Source organism: Stegodyphus dumicola, chromosome 10 (genome assembly GCF_044657685.1).
Source record: "Stegodyphus dumicola isolate Sdum_Otavi_A_Nest chromosome 10, ASM4465768v1".
NCBI classification, from domain to species: Eukaryota; Metazoa; Arthropoda; class Arachnida; order Araneae; family Eresidae; genus Stegodyphus; species Stegodyphus dumicola.
In genome coordinates this window covers 18,269,171-18,291,045 of record NC_140777.1, presented here as the reverse complement: position 1 = coordinate 18,291,045, position 21,875 = coordinate 18,269,171, and the positions used below count along the sequence as shown (strand labels likewise).

Sequence of the window (21,875 nt, the reverse complement as noted above, 5' to 3'; positions counted from 1 at the left end):
TATGTACCGCTGTTTTTTCACAGTGCGAGAAACATACATACATTCGTGCAGATTCTTCATTATTTAATTTCTTTAAATATAATGCATGGCTCTAATATTTGGTGGCAACAATTTGAAAAGTGAACTGACATTTATAGTGAACCGACGCAAAATGCCAAAGCGAAATTAATAGCCCCTCTGGGCAAATTGTCCCTTTGGGGTAAAAAAGAATTTTGTAAACCCTAATGCGTGTTTATTCACTGAAAACTCATTATCGAATTTTTGTACCCAAAACAAAGTAAACGAATTGTAACAGAGATATCTCTTACTTATGTGTAAAGGTTGGACGAAGATAAAAACCTAAAACTATCTTTTATGAAAAAGAAATGAGCTAATAAAAAGTTAAATTTTCGTACAGAGGATCGATTATGGCAAATGTACAATAGAAGAAATATAGAACCTGTTCGTAATCGATTTTATTGTATCTATTTGAGTAATTCGTAGAAAGTTTGGTTTGGTTTGAGTTATTTCATTATGGCAAAGTATGCTAAGTTACCCGCCTAAGGGGAGGGATGCTTTCGTGGAGGGCTTTATAAAGGAAACTGGCTCGTATCCACGAATTTATAGAAGGTAATATTTACTGTGTATTCATTAGTGTCAATGATTCAATTATTTAAATATTAACAAACTGAAAAACTGACCAAAATATGTTGTTCTTATGACTTAATTTTATAAGGTATTTCTCCCGCCTTCTTTGCATGCCTTCGTGGTGTAATGGTCAGCAAACTCGGCGCGTACTCGGCGGTCCGAAGTTCGAGTGTCGGCGAGGGCAATGCTCATTTTTTACGTCCCCTGCTCCCAAATAACTTAATGTCTCTACAGTCTCACTTGTCTGGCACACATCAGAACTAGCCCACGAAATTCATCCATCGTGGCAAGCAGAGCAAGATTCCGCCTGTCGTTCGCAAGAGCCTTCAATACCATACGGGTGACAGTATGACTTCGTTCCGTTCCTCCCCCAATTTTGATGGAGAGCACCCCAGGGGGATGGGTCCAAAGGTCTCCTACCCTCAATCTCTCGAGAAGACTTTAGGCTCGATATGTATTTAAAGTGCCCCCATGCCACAAAAACACTATACATTTACAAACATCCATGTCTTCTCCGGGATTCGAACCAGGGTCCTTCGGTATCGCAGTAGGCTCCCCTAATTACTTATTTCCTCACTGGTCATGGGCCCTTTCCTTCATACCTCTGCCGCTTTGGCTTGAGAGAGAATGGTAACTGTGAATGTGGCAAGGAGGGTCATCCAGATCATTTTGTGTTCTCCTGCCCACACACAGCACTTAACAGCCTCAAGCAACCAGGAGCCAGATTCTGGCCAAATCGGTTCCAGAATCTACAAAGTAACAGAGTTGCCCAGCGGAAACTGAAAACAATAATTGACTACTGTACTAGCAATGATCCTTCTGACGCTGGAAGATAGTAGTCATAAAAGTCTATATAAGCTAGTTCAATATGTCAGCAACAGAGTATGTGATATGTATATACAATATGTAATTTTGTATTTATGCTGTGCAGGTTCCCCTACATAAAGTTCGTACTGTATCTGAATGCTGTAATATATCTGTACATGTTTATATCTTTCATTTATGGTACCTAATTTATACTAAGGATCACGCGTACCTCAATGACATGCTTCTTGTAAACTTTAACTATCATGATAACGTATATATTATAGATGTATATATGAATATGAGTGAGAGTATGTATACTTTTATTTGTTTCGGAATATCTATGTATGTAAGTGTGTACTATATATCTGTATCTGAGTGTGTATTTATATGTATATACATATATTTTGATTGTACTCTTCTTCATGTTCCTTGTATGCACATGTATATCTCTTTTTTGCATTTTATAAATGTCGTCTGCTCAGCCGGGGCTGCCCAGGGCTGCGGCCTGGTAGCTAGGGTTGACTCCCGCCGAGTTGGTAACCATTTCTGCATGGATATATCTATACCTGGGTCGGAAGCCAACTCAGCAGTTTATCTTCCCTAATTACTAACGTGTTTGCTCAGATGTGTTCCAATTGCTGAGATTTTCCTGTCTGAACTACTAACAGTATGTCCCTTTTTTCTTTTGGTTTGCCTTCTTTAATTTATAGACCACAAGGATACGGTATGCGTGAAACTAATTACATTAGTATTTAAATTTACTGGTTAATTATATCGATAACTTATTTAGATTATCATGTACAAATGAATTAATTTGATAATTAAGTAGATTAATAATTAATCTATAATTTAATTAGATTCATACAAAAATGATTAATAAGCAATTACTAATATTAATATTTTTTATTAAAAACTATTAGCTAATTAAATTGTGTTTTAGCCGCAGGATAAATCTTCTGTTTCTGATTATGTTTTTTTCCTTTCTTGAAATAAAGTTTTGAACCATTTGTTTTATGCGTGCACACATTTGAATCAAATCGCACAAGTAATATTTAATAAAGCAAGTTTCTAAGATCAGAGATTCTTAACCCTTTTTTTGCATCGACCTCTTAAAAAAATGGTTTTCCTATCGACGCTTTTACATTTTCCCTCTATAGTACACAGCATACATCAAAATTATAATACAAATAATTGCACATGCATAATTTCAAATTAACAATTAGACTAAGGAAGAGAGGTTTTGAAAAAAAAATGGTTTATCGTTTTCAATGTTATTATTTTTGGAATCATTATTTTTACTTCTGCATATATAAAAAGCTTTCAAAAAGTCAATCATGGATTTTAATGGCACGAAAAGGGATTTCAGTGAAATGGCTACGCTTGATGTATTACTGCAATGTTTTAAATATTTGGCATAAAATTGCTTCACTTGATTCTTAAATCCTCTCCTGCAAAAATATTCAATCTGTGTTTTGTCTTTTGAAGTAAATTATTGACTTTATAACAAGCCTTTGCATTGCATATTTCGCTTATTTCACAAAACAATTTAGATATTTTAAAAAAGAAATTGCTTTTTAGAAACAGATTCAGTAAATATAATTACTTAATTATCCCCTCATATTTATTTTATGATTTCTTCCTCACCACGTGATACAGATTTATAACAATAAAGAACTGTTTATAGATTTTACAACATTAATTATTTTTTGTGATCAATGGGATCTTTACTACGCCGATCAAATACCAATACATATTCGACTATCAATTGATCCCTTGTTCATCACTGACCCCTTAAAAATTTCATCTACCCCCACAGCATCAATAGCGACCCCTTCGGGAAGCTCTGATCTAGTGTTAAATACGTTACTATAAAATAGCGTTATAAGGTTACGTAAATTTATGTTTATGATTATTATATTTTATAGTTTCGTATCAATAAAAAACTACCAAACTTATTAACAGAATTTTTGTATATTTTTATCATTGATTTTATCGGTTTTATTTGATTACAAACGCTTGAGGGTTATCTGCCTAAAGGGGAGGGATGCCTTCGTGTTGGACTTAAATCCATAAAAATGTATTATATATATAAAAAAATTACGATCAAATATGCCAATCTCTTAAAAACAGTGACATAAGAAATACGATGAAAAATTGTTGCCAAACCCATATTTCTAAAAGAAAGAAACTATTCAAAATGATGCGATTTCATCAAAAATCGATCAACAACAATAAGACAGGAAAATTGTTGCCAAAATCGAATTTTTAAAGATGTGAGAAGTGTACTCGGAAGCTTCATTAAAAATTTTTTTAAAAAAATACAAAATATTACCATTTTTCCAAAATTCATTTTGTAAAAGCAGTCGCAAGGATGAAAGTTTAACGTGTCCAAAAAATCAAAGAAAAATAGACTGTACATTTTAAAAAATAATCTTTTTTAGAAAAAATCAAGTTGAAAAGGTGTTAAGCACCCTTTGTTAAATAAATTCGTATTGAATCGATTTATCGAAACACGAAATTTATTTTAAGTTCGTAAAATAGCTAAGTGCCTACGTTTCATGACGATGTGAAAATGGAGCGCGTAGAGTAAATTCTCGCTTTCCTATAGCCCATTATGTCTCAAAATGACGCGATTTCGTCACAAAACATAAAATTAAAAAAAATCCTAATTCGAATTTCGAAAAAGTCGCTTCGAGGTGCACTGGCTCTTGTCTAGATGCACCTGTGTACCAAATTTCGTAGCCGTGGGTATTTTAGCTGACGCACAAGCGTGAACGAAAGACACACACACACACACACACACACAAGGCAGACTCTTTCTTTTATTATATGTAGAGTAGACTATTTATTAATTACTTAATTTCGTTTAATCTCATCACGTTCAATCTCAAAATGCATGTACAACTAACTTTAAAGTTGGATTGATTCTGTATTTTTAATTATGTCATTCTCGTTCGCATGCAAATGGCGAGTTTCAAGATTCGAGAGCTTACTAGTTCTATAATGTTGCAGTTTCATTTCCTGTAGCTTCTGTAAAAATCAACAATCGTTCTGTCTAAAAATATATAAATAAATTTACATTACATTTCCAAAATGCCTCATTTTCAATTCGGAATCAGATTTCAATAAAATGATATTCTATCATCATCCATGAAGTCAATGGATAGATATGACGCATGAACAGTAAAAAAGACCAAATAGCATTATTTTGCTTACACTCTTAACTTTCGTAAAAGAAAATACAGACTGAATTTGTTTCCTGCATTTCCTACTTGCTAGCAAATTTTTGAGCTCTAAATTGTCTTTTCTCTTTTCAACAAAAGGATAATATTCAATACTGAACAATGGTCACTCGCCTGAGCTGTATCAAGCACTAAATCGAATCGATTGTATTCCGATGATCGCCTATTAAATTCGAGGCGTGTATAATGAGAATGCTGAAGTGAAACCCATTATTTGTCTGTTGTAAGTGGCAACAGTCTAATTGCTTTCCACGTGCCAAGACAAGCATGGTAATCGATATCATATTGGCTACTGGTATCGAATATGGATGAAATAAGGTTAATGATAATTCTTCTTTTGTGCTGCTCAGTTCCATGTATCAGCATTTCTTCTGATTGTTCTTCATATCTTTTTCCTGGTTGCTACTTTCTTTATTACATAAGCAAATAAATATGTAAAAAAGGAAACAAATAAATAGCAAATAGACTAACAGAGAAACAAATTTGAAATCCAGATGGGCTGCTTTAAAATTTAATACGAGATTTATGAATCAGTCGAGTATATCAACAGAGATGGCCTCGTGGAAATTAGTGGAAGATTTTATAGGATACTATGTCAATAAACATTTAGGCTCACATATTAGAGTTATATATCTTCTGTGTATTTGTAGAGTGAAAAAGTATAAAATATCATTCTATATAAATTATATTTTATATTACGCCCAAAGGAGCGTTTTTTAACATTTTGTATGTTACCTTATTAAATATCATATTCTTCGAACTTAAACCGTAAAATTCAATTCAACACCAATATCACAAAATAATTAAAAAAGTGAAGATTTTTAGAATTTCCGAAATTTTTACACAGTCTCACGCGCTGGAGATCTTTTTTTTTAGCGGGGGGGGGGTACAGTGTTGTCATTGCTCGCTTTGAAATTTTTGAGTTTGTTAATCAAAAGTACGTTAAAGTGTTACAAAATATAAAGTACATAATAAAACAAATTCCAGTTTTCGGCTTCCAGATGCCCATATTCGATGGAGGATTACGTTATTCAAAATTTGATCGGATCTAGGTACCGTTGTTTTATCACAATGCGAGAAACAAACGTACATTTATGCAGATGATTCTTCATTATTTAATTTCTTTAAGTATAACACAGGGTGATAATATTTGGTGCCAATAATTTGAAAAGCGAAAAGGAAATTTTAAGTTTTCAACGCAAAATGCCAGAACGAAATTAATAGCCCTTTTGGGCTAACGCCTTTTGGGCTAAAAAATATATTCCTAAGAACTGCATCTTTTACTTTTAAAGGATTAAAAATTAAAAATGTGATATTGTTAAGAACTACAGCTGCATTTAACAGATTCAAAAGTCAAAAATAATATTAATAACTACAGGGGTTGGACAAAAATATGGAAACACCTTTAAAAAAACATGTCTCTTTGCTTAATATGGTGTAGGAAACCCGTTGGCATCCAAAACAGCTTGCAGTCTTCTCGGAATGGATAAATACAGTTCCTGTATGTTTGCCAAGGGAATATTATACCATTCTTCCTGCAAAACGGTGGCAAATTCAGATAACGATGTTGGCGGTGGATAACGAGAACGCACTTTCCTTTCCATTGTAGACCACAAAAGTTCGATAATATTCAGGTCTGGTGACTGTGCAGGCCAGGGGAGATGGGACAACTCATCCTCGTGCTCAGAAAACCAGTCCTGGACAATGTGAGCTGTGTGAACAGGGGCTTTGTCGTCTTGGAAGACACCATCACCATCGGGGAACAAAGTTTGTACCATGGGATGAACTTGATCGGCCAAAATGTTCACATAAGTCTTGACAGTCATGTGCCCTGACACAGTTATCATGGGACTAGCAGAGAACCACGATACGGCTACCCAAACCATAACAGAACCCCCGCCAGGTTTCACTCTTGGCAACAAGCAGTCTGTATTATAGGCTTGAGATGTCTTTCTCCAGACGTAAACTCGGCCAGAAGTGGGAAACAATGAGAAAGAAGACTCGTCAGACCATATTACTCGCTTCCACTGCTCTATAGTCCAGGCTTTATGACTTAAACACCACCTTTTCCTGTTACGGGCATTAGCATCCCTGACGAGTGGCTTCTCAATTGCAGCACGGCCAGCAATTCCCTGTTTATGAAGCTCCCTTCTAATTGTTTTGGTACTCACAGGGTTCGGTAACACAACATTCATTTCAGCAGTAAACTTTTGCAGCTGTGGTCTTCTTATTTTTCGTCACAATTGCCCTTAATGATCGTCTGTCACGATCACTCAGGACACACTTTCGTCCGCGCTGTGATTTAGCAGATGATGTTTTTCCGCTTTTCAAATATGCGGAATAAATCTTCGATACAGTACCTCTTGAAACACTAAACACCTCGGTTACCTTGCTTACGGAAGCACCTACCATACGTGCTCCAACAATTTGCCCACGTTCGAAGTCTGTTAACTCTGACATAATGCAATGACAACCTCACATAACAGTACTCCGACAACAACTGAACTGTTTAGCACATTTACGAAGGTGTATAGGTGGCGTCAGTAGTCAAAAACGCCAGCGCCACTGACATATTTCATTAAAATCAATCTTTCTTTTCAAACATGCATTTCACAAGGTGTTTTCATATTTTTGTCCATCCACTGTACCTCTGTTGCTTTTAATGGATTCACAACTCAAATAATATTCTTAAGAACTGCATCTGTTACATTTAATTAATTTAGTTTGTTATTGTTACATGTTCAGTTTGAAAGATAAATATCTTTTGTTTTTCCGAATGGCAACGGACTTTGAAGCAATGCATTGACAGCCAACAATATTTGATGTGAGTAACGTAAAATGGGATCTCGAGATTATTATTCCTTTAAAATACTGATGTACTAAAAATACTGATGTAGGGGAATACAATGTAGATTTTTGTCTGGTGTTACATGTTTTGAATTTCATACCGCTTCGTCAGATTTTCTTTGTCAATTGTAGTGTTTGGTGTATTAAAATGAAAATGTTTATAAACGTACAGCATGTTTTTATATTGTATTTTTAGAAAAAATAAAAGAATACATACGTTTATTTCCTTAACTAATTTTTCATTTCGAGTTTTCTTATTAGTCCAAAGGCGCTTTGTCCCTTTTGTTCCTGAGGGACTATTGTTTACGTTTTGCGATTTTGCGTCGAATCACTCTGAATGTCCGTTTCACTTTTCAAACTGTATTATATTTGAAGAAATTAAACATCAGATAGTGACTCAATTTCAGTGTCAAATATTATAATTTTGATATTGCTATGTATTGTAACAGATTTAAATAATATTAAAATCTTGTAGTTTAAATAATTTAAATAGATGAACATTAAGGTATTTGTGAATGGCAATATTTGAAACCAGACTCGAGTGCCTCGTGCGACTCTCGCACGAAGAATGTAATTTATTTTTAAATGTTAGAATATGTTTTCTCTTCTTGTTTGTATGTCGCCATTTTTTTAAATGTTAAATAAAAGTTATTGCTGTGTTCCATCATTGGAGTTGCTTCATATTGCCAAAGAAGTATCACAGTCTTAATTATTTTGGAGACACCAACCGAGATCGAATAATCGTGCGTATTTTTACTTCATTAGTTCATCACTGAACATAATATTAGTGATACCAGATTATTACTTTCTGTTAATATTGAATTGCTTTGTTTTATTAGTTCATCACTGAATGCAATATTAGTGATACCAGGTTATTAATTCCTGTTGATATTGAATTGCCTTATTTTATTAGTTCATCACTGAACGTAATATTAGTAATACCAGATTATTACTTCCTGTTCATATTAAATTGCCTTATTTTATTAGTTCATCACTGAACGTAACATTAGTGATATCAGGTTATTACTTCCTGTTAACACTGAACTGCCTTATTTTATTAGTTTATCACTTGAACGTAAACTTAGTGATACCATTTTAATGCCGTTTCTACTAGAGCTCAAAGGAAAAGAAAAATAGCCGAAGAGCAGATCTTTGAACCGATGAAGGAAGAAAATAAAGCATCCAGAGATGTATTTGAAGAAGAAGTTAAATCACCAGAATTAAACGTGTAAGATGTTCACGAAAATTTGAAAAACGATAAAGAAATTAATATTGAGAATCATTTTGCAATGCAGCGTTATCATCATCTTTCGGCTTTTGATTTAATATCAAAGCCGCTACTAATAGACGAAAAAAAAACAATTGTCGAAAGCAAATGACAAATGAATATTATCCGAAAGGCACAGATGAACTGAGGAAAGGCTTTGCTGTGAATTATAGCCGAGGAACTGGCCCACCATGGAAGAGATCTAGGCGCCGTCAAGAAAAAAAAAGAAGACTATAATTTGAACACTGTCCATTTTCTTCCTATTTAAATGTGGTGTAAAAATATTTGTTTAAAACTTAAAATTTTCGACCTGAAAATTTGGAAACTTATGAGAGAAGTTATCTTTTCTCTTTAAGCAATTGAGCAAGCCGAGCTTATAAACTTTCGAAATTTACAGAACTTTTCCCTTCGGTAAAAGTCTCTCCGTTGGGGGAGAGGTTGTAACAGATTTAAATAATATTAAAATCTTGTAGTTTAAATAATTTAAATAGATGAACATTAAGGTATTTGTGAATGGCAATATTTGAAACCAGACTCGAGTGCCTCGTGCGACTCTCGCACGAAGAATGTAATTTATTTTTAAATGTTAGAATATGTTTTCTCTTCTTGTTTGTATGTCGCCATTTTTTTAAATGTTAAATAAAAGTTATTGCTGTGTTCCATCATTGGAGATGCTTCATTTCGCCAAAGAAGTATTACAGTATTTTTATTGGAATGTGGATCACTTTGAAAGAAATAATATTGCGATAATTACCTGCAATTTATTTCACGACTCTTTTCAAATTGTTATGGTTTTACTGTAACTGCTTTCTTTGCAAATTAAATTACTCGCATAATTTTCTCCTCTCGATTTTCGGAAGTAAAATTGGTTTAAAAAAAAAAGCTTTTTTAGTTTGGTGAATAGATCAGATTGATAAAAGGCGAAGGGAAAACTGGGAAATTAATAAAATTTTAAAAAAAAGTATTATGCATGTAAATCTTAAAAATCTTATCAAGATAAAAATAACAGTTTAGTAAAAAGAAATTGTTATAATATTCTCAAACTTCCTGATCTTCTGCTTTCGCTTTTTTTATATTTGTTTCATATTCATCTAGGGACACGAGACGTTATTTCTATTCATCTTCACGTATAAAGAAATATTTTTCTTTGACACTTATTATCGGTAGGAGATATTGTTGAAATTCATTTATAGATAGGTAGGATTCATTTATAGGTAGGAGATATTGTTGCAATTCATTCAAGAACATTTTGTTGTTGGTAAAGCAAATCAAATATGAAAAGCAATATTTTGAGATTAAAGAAATGAGTCCTACAATCATTTTTGTGAATGACATCATATTTAGTGATATTTAATACAAATAAATGGTACAGTAACGAATATAAACATTAATCCTTGAAGTACGATCTGCGTTATTTCCATAGGAAGCAATCCTTATATTTTTCGTTGCTGAGATTTTAGTTTCAATTTGTCAAATTGCAGAAATCTTAAGTTTAAATCATAATTTTTCAAGAAAGATTTCTAAAACTGGAAAACGAGGTGAGAAAAATTTGATATAAAACTTAGTTGAATTCAGTGCTATATCCAGCATATTTTATTTAAATCACACTGAAAACGAAATTGTATTAAATAAATATAACAGTTTAGAAACCTTAAAGGTGATTATTTTTCCTTTTTAACCCAGAAAGACTATCAGTTTCGTTTTGGCATTTTGTAGCGTTTCACTTTTCAAATTGTTGCCGCTTTCAAATAATGCCACAAAATGTTCTCTTAACCTAAAGAGATATTAATTTCGTTTTAGCATTTTGCGTTGGAAACTTTAAATGTCGGTTCTCTTTTCAGTCTGTTGCCACCAAATGTTACAATATAGTATTATCTTTAAAGAAATTATATAATGAAGAATTTCATAATTGTACGTATGTTTCTCGCATTGTAATAAAACAACAGAGCCATCCAATTTTAAATAACGAACGTCTTCACCCGAATATGGGCATCTGGGAGCCCAAATTTGGAATTTGTTTTATTATATATTTCATATTTTCTAAAGCATATAAGAGTTTTTGATTAAGAAACTCGACGATTTTGAAGCAAGCAATGGCAACACTCCGGAAAAAAAAGTTATCTCCAGCGCGCGAGACTGTGTGTTGGAAATTCTAAATATATGCTCTTTTTAATTTATTTTGCGATATTGAATTGAATTTTATGGTTTAAGAGCGAAGAACATGATATTTAATAAATAAAAGTAACACACAAAACGTTAAAAAAAAAACCCTTTGGGCGTAATATAAAATCCGACAACTCTCAGATTATTATTTTTTTTTTTATTTTTTTTTAGCTAGAAATTTCTTTGCTTGCTTTTATGTTTTATTTTATGTGTTAATAAATTATGAATATTAACTGAAAAATCTAAAGACAAAAATTGAACTAATTATGTTTGATTCCACTAAAATTTAAATATCACGAATTAAACTCTTTTTATACACTTACTCTATCCAGAGACTAAATTACTAAACACTTCTAAAAGTATTTCTCTGTTTATCAAAGGCCGAGGCAAAAAAGGCCGACCAGCGGATGATGAGCTATTAAAATCGCTAAACACTGGTAGTTCGATCCGAGTTTCGAATCTCACGAACAGGATAGCTGCATGGGCTTTTTTGTGATTTTTCCCCTATGCGTAACGAGTCTACGAGCCAGTTTCCTTGACGATTTTACTCCCTATTTACTCCAAGGTTTTTAACATTCTTTCCACGTAAGCCATCTTTTTCCGCCGCTTCGTATAAACGTAAAAAGGTGAATTTATGACACGCCAACCCTCATTTTATAAGGCATTTTCTCCCTCCTTCCCGCATGCTTTCGTGGTGTAACGGTAGCACACTCGGCGCGTATTCCAGAGCTCCAGGTTCGAGTCCTGAAGAGGGCATTGCTCATTTTTCATGTCTCCCATTTAAAAAAACCTAATAACTCTACAATTCGTTACACCAAAATAATAACGTGATTCGCATTAACCTATCTCTGTATTTGACTTATTTTAAAAACCAATTTCGAGTAGTAATAGTATTTTTTATATTTTTTTCATTTTTTTGGTTAGCTTGTCGCGTACTATTACGGTATACAGTACTGTTTACGTTAGAAATTCTTTAGCAAGGTCTTAAAAAATAGAATATATTAAAGTTTAGAACAGCTAAAAGCCCTATTGAATGATAGCATGTCTTTTTTAGATTGAAGCCTACATACAAAAGTGGAAATAATCATTAGGTTTGCCGATCATGGAAGTATTCTAATAAGTAAAGACGAGAAAGTCAATGACCAGAGAAGTTGTACTACTCAAACATAAAATGAGTTCTAATTCACAAGTTAAACAACAATAATCAGCGTTATATTTACAAAATTTTCACAGGACTAGTTTCGATGCGGTTTGCAGTTTCATTGCGCTTCATTTGCGGTTTTGCAGCTGAGGATGGTGGTTCGGTAAAACCATCGAAACTATTCCTGTGAAAATTTTGTAAATATAACGCTGATTTTTGTTGTTTAACTTGTGAATTAGTATTTATTCGGCGTGTTATTGTGTTTTAATTATAAAATGAGTTGTTTCAGAGGATGCTGGGAAAATTTAACAGCCATTTCGACGATATACGTGTATAAATGAAAATGAGATTAAAACCACTAAAATAATACAAAGTCAACTATTTATTCAATGTTGTTTTCGTATATAATCATACCCCAACCAGATAAATCATTATAAAAAATAGCTATGCGGTTTCAAGCGCTAAACTTCCGTTCTCTTATGCACGGAAGAGGGTGTAAAAAGTCTACGTTACAAATGAATTGAGCGGATATTTCTTGATCGGATTCAGTTGGAAATATAATTACTGAATCCTTCCCTTTAAGGCTCAAATAGAAATAAAACTAGTAAGGTTGTTTAGGAAACGGGCTCAACGGACTATCACTGACGTATAAACTTAAAACTTAAATTTGCTTTATGGATTATTATTATGCTTTATTATTGCAATGCACTCGAAGGCTATCTGCTTCCTCAGAGGAGGAATGCCTTCGTGGAGGGCTTTCTAAGGAAAAGAGTACAAACTGAATACAGTGAACAAAAGTTTGAAAACCGTTTTGCGTATTACTTTTATTTATTTATTAAAATATCCTATTCTTCCCACTTAAACCATAAAATCCAATTCAACAGCAGTACCTCAAAATATTTAAAAAGAGCATATCTTTAGAATTTCCAGATATAGAGTCTCGCGCGCTGGAGATATTTTTATTTCCTATACAGTGGTTCCCACTGCTCACTTTGAAATAGGCTAGTCTGTTAATGAAAAATTCGCTTAAGTTTTACAAAATATGAAATAGGCAATAAAACAAATTCCAAATTCGGGCTCACAGGTGTCCATATTCGGGCTGAGAATAACGTTATTCAAAATTTCATGTAACTAGGTATCGTCGGTTTTCCACAATGCGAGAAACATACCTACATTCATGCCGATTGTCCTTTATTTAATTTCTTTTTAAATGTTTGGTGAGCAATAATATTGGTTGGCACGAAAAAAGATAGAGTTGCAATTCGGCACTGAGACTAAAATTTTACTTTATTTGTTTTTCATTTTTCCCCTCTTATATTTGTTTTTTTTTCTGACCAGACCCATTTTTTGATCATACGGCCGGCTAGGAGGATCCGGGCTTTAAATTGCGTCCAAAGAGGCATTTTTTTTACGTTTTGCGTGTTTCCTTTATTTATTAAATATCATGTTCTTTGCACTTAAACCATAAAAATTAGTTCAATAGCAATGCCGCAAAATAATTTTAAAATAAGCATATCTTTAGAATTTGCGATACACAGTTCGACGCGCTAGTAATAAAAAGGTTTTTTACCCCGTACAGTGTTGCCATTGCTCGCTTTTAAATCGTTGAGTTTGTTACTCAAACATTCGTTAGAGTTTTACAAAATATGAAATCGATCATAAAACAAATTCCAAATTTCAAATTTGGGATTTCAGATGCCCGTATTCTCCGTAGGATGACGTCATTCAAAATTGGATGGCTCTAGATACCATTGTTTCACCACAATGCGAGAAACAGACATACATTTATGCAGATTTTTCATTATTTAATTTCTTCAAATATAATGCAGGACTCTAACATTTTGTGGCAACAGTTTGAAAAGTGAACCGACATTTATAGGAGTCTGACGCAAAATGCCAAAACGAAAGTAATAGTCCTTCGGGACTCAAATCCCTTTGGACTAATAATAATATTGGGTGGCAACAACATGAAAAGTGATTCAGCCTCTTACAGCGATTCGATGCAAAATCTCGTTTTGAGACTAGTAGTCCTTCTGAGCTAACGTTTTTTGGGTTAAAAATAACCAAGGTAATAATCCAATTTGCCAATGAAATATCCCTCAAAGTTGAAAACCGTGTACAGTAGAAGAAAATATAAAATGATACGAATCTTTTTAAAGTTTAGCTGTGTTTTTACTTCCTTGTACGAAGTAAAAAGGAAGTACTGTAATCGCGAAATGTTTCAGGCAGCATATTTCAACGAAAATATCCATTTTGACCGCTATCGAATGCAATTTAACGATGTTTTTGCGTGATATCTGTACGTAAGGACAGAATATAAAATGCTCTTTTAATGCAAAAAAATTATAAAACTGCTTTAAAATGAATTCTAAAGAGAATTTTTCGTGGCGTCTGTACGAACGTATGGACGTACGTGCGTACGTATCTCGCATAACTCAAAAACGAGTAGCCTCAGAACGTTGAAATTTTGTATACAGGACTGCTATAACATGTAGATGTGCACCTCGTATTTTGGTTGCAATCGGCCGCATCAAACGTCTATAAATATATTTATATATATATCCACTCTATTACCCGGTTCAGTGATCTCTGTTTCTTTACTCTTATATGTTTGTAAATTGTACATTTTTTGCTTTAAACATGATTGAATTATGTTGTCTTTATCTTCCGGTTAAGGATTTTATGTCTTAAGTAAATCTGTGTGCAATAGGTTTAGAATTTTCAGCAATTTTAAAGTTGTTTAATTGCCGCTAAGCCTGTTTTTAATGGCGGTCTTTGATGTTTACATTTGAAACAGGAGACTAGTGGATTTGATGCCAATCTAGAGAAACTTAGCTTCGCAACAACAAAGATAACGCCTTCATTTATTAGTGCCAATTAAATCATGCTTAATTCTTTCTGGAATTTTTTCGAGGAAATAAGCGTTTGAAATTTACTTCGTAATTTTTAATATAGATATTTTGAGTTTTTATGTATTTTTGACTTCTCGCGAAGTGAGAACTGAACTAATTAAATGAGAAATACTCAATCGTCTGTGAAAAACTGTTTCTTTTTTTGTTTTGTTTGCTTAATTTCTTTTATACATAGGTCTAGCTTTATTAAAGTATTTGAATAGAACATGTGGCAACGATTGGATAATTCTTTAAATGATATCAATTTTGTGCATTCTGAGTTATAATATGAACGAAATATAATACTGTTAAGTGAACCTAGCCCCAGAGTGTCGCTATTGGTAAACAAAGTGAATTTTAAAGAATGCATTTATTCTATTGTTGTTTATGTGCTGTCGGCGAAGTAGGTTTAATTCAATCTAATAAGTTTAAATAAAATGCAAGAGAAAATGCGTATGATTTAATATTCCGTACAAGGAAGTCATGTGGTGTACACATCAGATTTTCTTTTATTAAAATCAGAGCTGAAAGTTTAAAAAGGTTTGGGAGAGAAATACGCAATTGGAAAATACGTTATTTTAGGCTTCTTTAAATAAGTGTAAAAGCACTGTAAAGCAACTTTCAACGTTATCAGTGATGTATGAACCTAACTGGAAAACAGAAAATAACTTTCGCTAATTGGAGACTGCATTTTTATGATGTTCCTGACGCAGGCGAAAACTAATTGCGAAATATTTACCTCACCATGCATAACCGGAGAACAATCCTGTTCCGGAATCATATTGACTTTATTTATCTTTTTATCCGTTTTACTGACCTTATCATCCGGTTGCCCGTCATGACGCAAGAGCGGAAACGCACTTTCCAATTTGTTGTGGCATTCGGAGGTGGGAATAGTTTCATGACGGGAGAAGAAAAAAATGTTTATTCCCAGGAAACTTTTTGTTCCGTTTTGTCCTTTGTCACGAACTGTGTTATCGCTTGCTGGGTGATTTTAAAATTTATTCCCATAATACGTCATTTTTCTCTTTGGAGCAGTCGCGCAAATTTACCTTCAGAACACGCAAAATGGCAGAAATCACGAAATATTTTAAGATTCAATAGCGAAGTATTCTTTTCCACGGTAAAAGACGTCTTTAACCTTCAGAAAGCTAATGAGTTGTTGAAATTCAATTTTTTGCAGACATCATTTACAATTGAACATTACGAGTAAACCAAAATCTGGGTTGAATCTCCATGACTTCCTTGCACACTTATTAAATTATAGGCATTTTTTACTGCACTTCGTTTAAACCTATTTCCTCGAATTATTCTGAGTTAAAAAGCAAGCTGAAAATGGCATTCGTTTTTGAGTTATGCTGTAGAAGCATCAGGTTATTTTGAAGCAGGAAACATGCACAATGAGCAATGTCCTAGCTGGGACACGAACCTGGACCACTCGAATACGCGTCGAGTGTGTTACCGTTACACCACGAAGGTATTCAGAAAGGGGGGAGAAAATAAAGCGAGGTACAGAAGTCGCGAAAAAAGCCATTCTGAAACTATTTTACAATCTTTTTTTTGTAATAGAGTCCTTTATTCTAATCGTATACACACACATCAGGAAATCAATAGTCGAAATGCATTCGGGAACTGTCAAGATGGATATTTCCGTTTAAATCGAGAAACAGAAATTTTTAGCGATTACAATGCTTTCTTTAAATCGTACAAAGATGTAAAAAAGTAGGAAAAGATTAAGTTTTATGAATTAATCAAAAGATTTTTATCCTATGAAATAAGTCTAGCAGTTTTACAAAAACGGTTTTTAGAACGCAAGTCATATAGAACGAAAGCCTAACAGCTTATGCAGTCTTATATTAGAGTAGAAGGCGTGAAAAATCAGAAATGTCCTCGCTAGCATTCGAATTGCACACTTTGAGATTACTAGTCGGATATGCTTCTAATTACACTACGAACGCAAGCGGTAAAGAAAATTCTATAATTTTCCTCTGTTAAAAAAACTGGGGAGGAAGAAGACTATTTACTAAATCCAGTGAAGGCACATTTAGTTCGGGCACCCCCCCCCCTTGTAGAAAGAATAAAATTTTTTCCGATACCTGGAAAAATGAAAAATCAGTGATGTTCTTGCCTGGGTTCGAACTTCTAACCTTCCGACTGCTGGTCGGACATGCTTACAATTACACCACGAAGGCACACGGTAAGAAAAGAAAAAATTATATGTAAGGTTATCCGAAATACGCAATCATACGTTAGGAGAAGTGTTTATGTTAAGAACACTTTTCCTTAACAGTGATTTATGAAACTCATTCTAAGATTGAAAACCTTCCTTTCGCCAGTTGAAATCTACTACATCCATCATTTCTATTAATAGTTTTTTTCCGCACGAAGAAATAAATAAATTTCATTAAATTCAATTCATTTGTCTCTGTTAAAAGATTTCTATACATAGGTCAGTGTTTATCACTAAAACAGTTACTGATCGATATGGTATTAACCGGTCTTTCACTAAACTGTTTTCCGCCGACAGAAATATAACAGTGAAACGGGTCTTAATATTTACACGGTGTTCTGCTGAACTGCAAGAATAATGGGATTATGTTCCTTTCAAAGAACTTAAGGCAATTTTGTTCTGATATGTCTTTACGAAGAATAGCTCTTCATTTGACACTACAATTTTCTTGATAGAGATTTATTGTTTCCAGGTGATGAAGAATCGTCCGTCACCCAGAAAATTGGAAATACCTTTAACAAAAAAAAAAAAAAAAAAAAAAAAAACATTTAATCTTCTAACAAAAAAAATTCAATAACGCGGCAATTTGCGGATTATGTGTTTTTCTAAGGAGCTCCATTTTTCTCGTTACATGAACCTTTTTGTTCAAAAAGAATGTTTTTCACAGATTTCCTAGTTTTTAGTTAAATTTCATTTTCCTGAATTTAGAGGTCTTAAATAAAATGCCGTTTGTAATTGCTCATCCTAATAAAAAAATGGTTTGTTAATTTTTTAAATGTATATAATTTTTTCCGTGATAAGATTTGAACAGCCGTTTTTAATATCATATAAGCAGGCTGCAGCCAACGCAAAATTTGCAATTTCTATAACTGAAAAACAAATGTATGAAAACATTTCAATGTGAAAGAAATTATTTCATTCTTTACAAGCTACAACCAATTCGTTAATATTTTTTATGGACACTTCAGGTTAATACGTATGACGGGATGATTTAACTTTGATGTAATATAACATTTTCTCAATATTAATAAAAGAATTAACGTGGCAATACTATATCGTGTCAATTATACTAACCCGAAACAGAAAAGTTGCCAACAGCAGCTATTTATTTAAAATGCTGACATGAACGAACAATTATCGACATACAGATAACACATATTAGTTAATGTATATAAGAACAGGATTCCGGAATTAGCAGAGAGCTTCTGGCAGCGTTTCGCATAAGTTTTTTCGTCTCGATTTTCGAACTTTAAAATTGTATAAATTGGGGCATATGGTACAGAAACTCTTAACTTTTGCAGTAAGCTTACGTTAATATAATATCGAAATTACATTTATTAAATTATAATTCAGTAAAAGTAACAGATAAGAATATTCGGTTTTAAATGAAAAAATAAAAATTAGAAGTAAATCGAAGTAAAATCTTAACTAGAATGTTTTCATCGAATGCGAAAGCAAACTAAAAACTAGACGTTTTATGTTAAACAATTTAGGTCAACATGCAGAGGTTTTCGTTAATACACCCATTATTTTATATTTCCTAACCTCTACTGTAAATTCAACTTTCGCGGACTCCCACCAGGATGTATATGATCAGAACTCTTGAAATTACGATTGAGCTTTCGGCAGCGACCTCTGACTTCCGAATTATCTTCGCCCACCTTTTAACTTTATATGAATCTGCTTTAACCTTTGATAACGTGTTTGCTTGCGTGGTTCCATGGTCAGAGCCAAAGCTTACAGCAGAACTTTGGTAGGTGAATTTAAATTTTATAAGGTATTTTCTCTCTTCTTTTCGCGTGCCTTCGGGAATCCGTAATTCCGGTGTTCGAATCCCGGAGAGAACACTGCACATTTTTCGCGTCTCCCGCATCGATAAACCTCATGACTCTACAACTTTAACGGCTTAAGCTAACCCTAACCTTAACTTTGGCAATTCTACAGTAAGAAGTTACTTGTTCTGTTACTGTGCTTCCTTGTACTTCATGCAAAGAAGCAAAAAGGAAAACTGCTCATGAAATGCATTTCCTAGAAATGTACTTAAGAAGTTAACTTCAAGACACTGTATCAAAAAGAATAGTACAAGAGGCGAAGAGGGTACAAAATTAAATGGCGTTCTACCACAAAATATTATGATACTTCTGCTACAAATGTACTTAAGAAGAAGCAAACTTCAAAAGTGGGAAACAAAACGAAAGGTACAAGAGGCAAAGAGAGTACAAATCTAACAGGCTTACCATGACAAAGCATGTACATCTGCCAGAAATATACTTAGGAAGAAGCTAACTTCAAAATTGGGGATATCGAAATAATAATACATATGGCAAAGAAAGTACAGAACTAAAAGGAGTACTGTGACAAAGCATGCTAGTACATCTGCTGTAAATGTACTTAGGAAGAAGCTAACTTCAGAATTGAAGATCAGAAGGAATGGTACAAGAGGCAAAGAGTACAAAACTAAAAGGCGTACTATGACAAAGTATGTTAATACTCTGTAATAGGAATAAATGTACTTAGGAAGAAGATAACTTCAAAATTGGGGATCGGTACAACAAGCAAAGAGAGTACAAAACTAAAAGGCGCACTAAAAAAAAAAAAAGAGAGAGAGAGAGAAAGCATGTACATCTGCCGTAAATATACTTACGAAGAAGATAACTTCAAGATTGGGGATCAAAAAGAATGGTAAAAGAGGGAAAGAGAGTACAAAATTAAAATGCGTACTATGGCAAACTATGTTAATACATCCTGGTATCAATGTACTTAGGAAGAAGATAACTTCAAAATTGAAGATTAGAAGGAATGGTACAAGAGGCAAAGAGTACAAAACTAAAAGGCGCACTGAAAAAAAGAGAAAACATGTACATCTGCCAGAAATAAACTTAGGAAGAAGCTAACTTGAAGATTGGGGATGAAAAAGTATGGTAAAAGAGGGAAAGAGAGTACAAAACTATGGGGTACTATTTTGACAAAGTATGATCATAAAGAAATGTACTTACGAAGAAGCTCCTTCGGCATGCGATGGTTGGTATTGATGCATATCCGGTATAGACTGAAATTGCTGCACATCGTGGGGTGCCTGGCGTTTCCGCCTTTCGAGAGAATGGAATCGAAACATATCGTACCACATAGTTTATTCCAACGCTTCTCAAAACACTATGCAACAACCATATATCCAATATTCATATTAAAATCGAATACCATACGAGACAGAAAACTCCTCGGCAGGCCTTGTCATTTCTCTGCATCAACTCACCTGTTGGTGGTGGATGAGAGTGAAAACGACGAAAGAGAGCCAATCGTGCAAGGAAGCGTAGCGATGCCGTTCGAGCGTATGAATTTCTGCCCTTTGGCGACAAATTTTTTCGAAGTAACTGTGGATTCTACTTCAGTTAGTTACCTTCAGAAATTGAGGAAGAAGCGACAGGCGTAAAAGCTGTTTGGTTTTTCAAGAAAATATCAATAAAAAGGGACAAAAAATTCAAAGAAAAATTCTTCTTAAACCGTTTTTATAGCGGACTATTATGTTGACATTCTATCCGTGACACTGATGTTATTGGATGGTTTGGGGTGTACAAAATATAAGTATAGAATACCAATGTGTGATCGACTGTTACTTTGGATGGTTTGCCGAAAAAAAAAAAAGCTCGTTTTAGCCCTCCAGGCTCGCATTTATTATGCATGCGTCTAGGTGGATATGTTTTAAACATGGGCTGATACACTGCATCTTTCAGAGAAGTCATTTTAATGGGCAAATCCCTTGCTTACACACCATTTGGCCCTTAAACTCACAGCGATGTTTTCCAGATATAGTTTTAGCTTTTAGTTTAGGTTTTAAACCGCAACCCCATAATCGGTTACAGTTTCGATAACGTGGAAAAATATCTTAAAAGAGTAGTGGAAAGTAAACACTTGGTTATAATAGCTTGCAAGGCAGTTAAGTCTAGTTTTATGACGTAGAAAACAGTCGCATAGCTAGAACTTTCGCCGCCCGGGGCGGTTGTTGTGTCTGCCGCTTGGGGAGGTCGTCCCCGAATTTTCCATCCGTTTGATATACAAATAAATAACTACAAAAATGTGAAATGGATTATGTAAGGAAATAAATTAGAACTTAATTTATTTTTGAAGAAATATTTTAATTTCAACATTTGTCTTTAATTTGCTTCTTTTCTTGTTCGCAAAACTATCTATGGCATTGTAGAGGTTTTTGGTTGCTCTTTCTACTTTGCAGACGATAGAAAAGATTTCTTAAATGCAATACATATTTGTAGTTCTTAAATACGTCTTATATGATTTTTATTTAGAAAACGTTTCTCGCAATGAGCAACACTTACAGCAACTGAGAGGAAAGTATGCACTAGTATTTCAATATTTGGAACTTTGTTCTGAAAATCTTGTTTTATAATAAGTTGCAAAAACTGAAAAGGACATTCTATCCGTGACATTCTATCCGTGAACGCTCTTCTACATTCATGTTTCCATTCTTCTATCAATAACGGATATAAAACTCTGAAATACTTCTCTTTTTTAACGAGAAATTCTTCCTTATGAATATCCCCATCCTCATTACTTAGTTAACATTTGTAATTTGTTTTCAAAAGTTTCGTTGGAACAAAAAACAAAATAACAAAAATACCCCACACCTAAACTAATTTATAGCCAA

The 21,875-nt window shown here is 33.7% G+C and overlaps 1 protein-coding gene across 8 annotated transcripts in view; it reads right to left on the bottom strand.

The window, feature by feature from the left end:
• The window catches only part of f (espin protein forked), a 487,643-nt gene that overhangs the window by 156,209 nt on the left and 309,559 nt on the right, over window positions 1–21,875 (bottom strand). The window contains exon 1 of one of the 8 annotated variants that reach the window (XM_035350870.2): window positions 20,212–20,451. The exons of the other annotated variants lie outside the window; for them this stretch is intronic. Coding sequence (XP_035206761.2) covers window positions 20,212–20,342 — 131 coding nt within the window. The 5' untranslated portion in view covers window positions 20,343–20,451. Of the gene's footprint in view, window positions 1–20,211; window positions 20,452–21,875 lie in introns of those variants that run through there. 8 annotated transcript variants of the gene reach the window in all.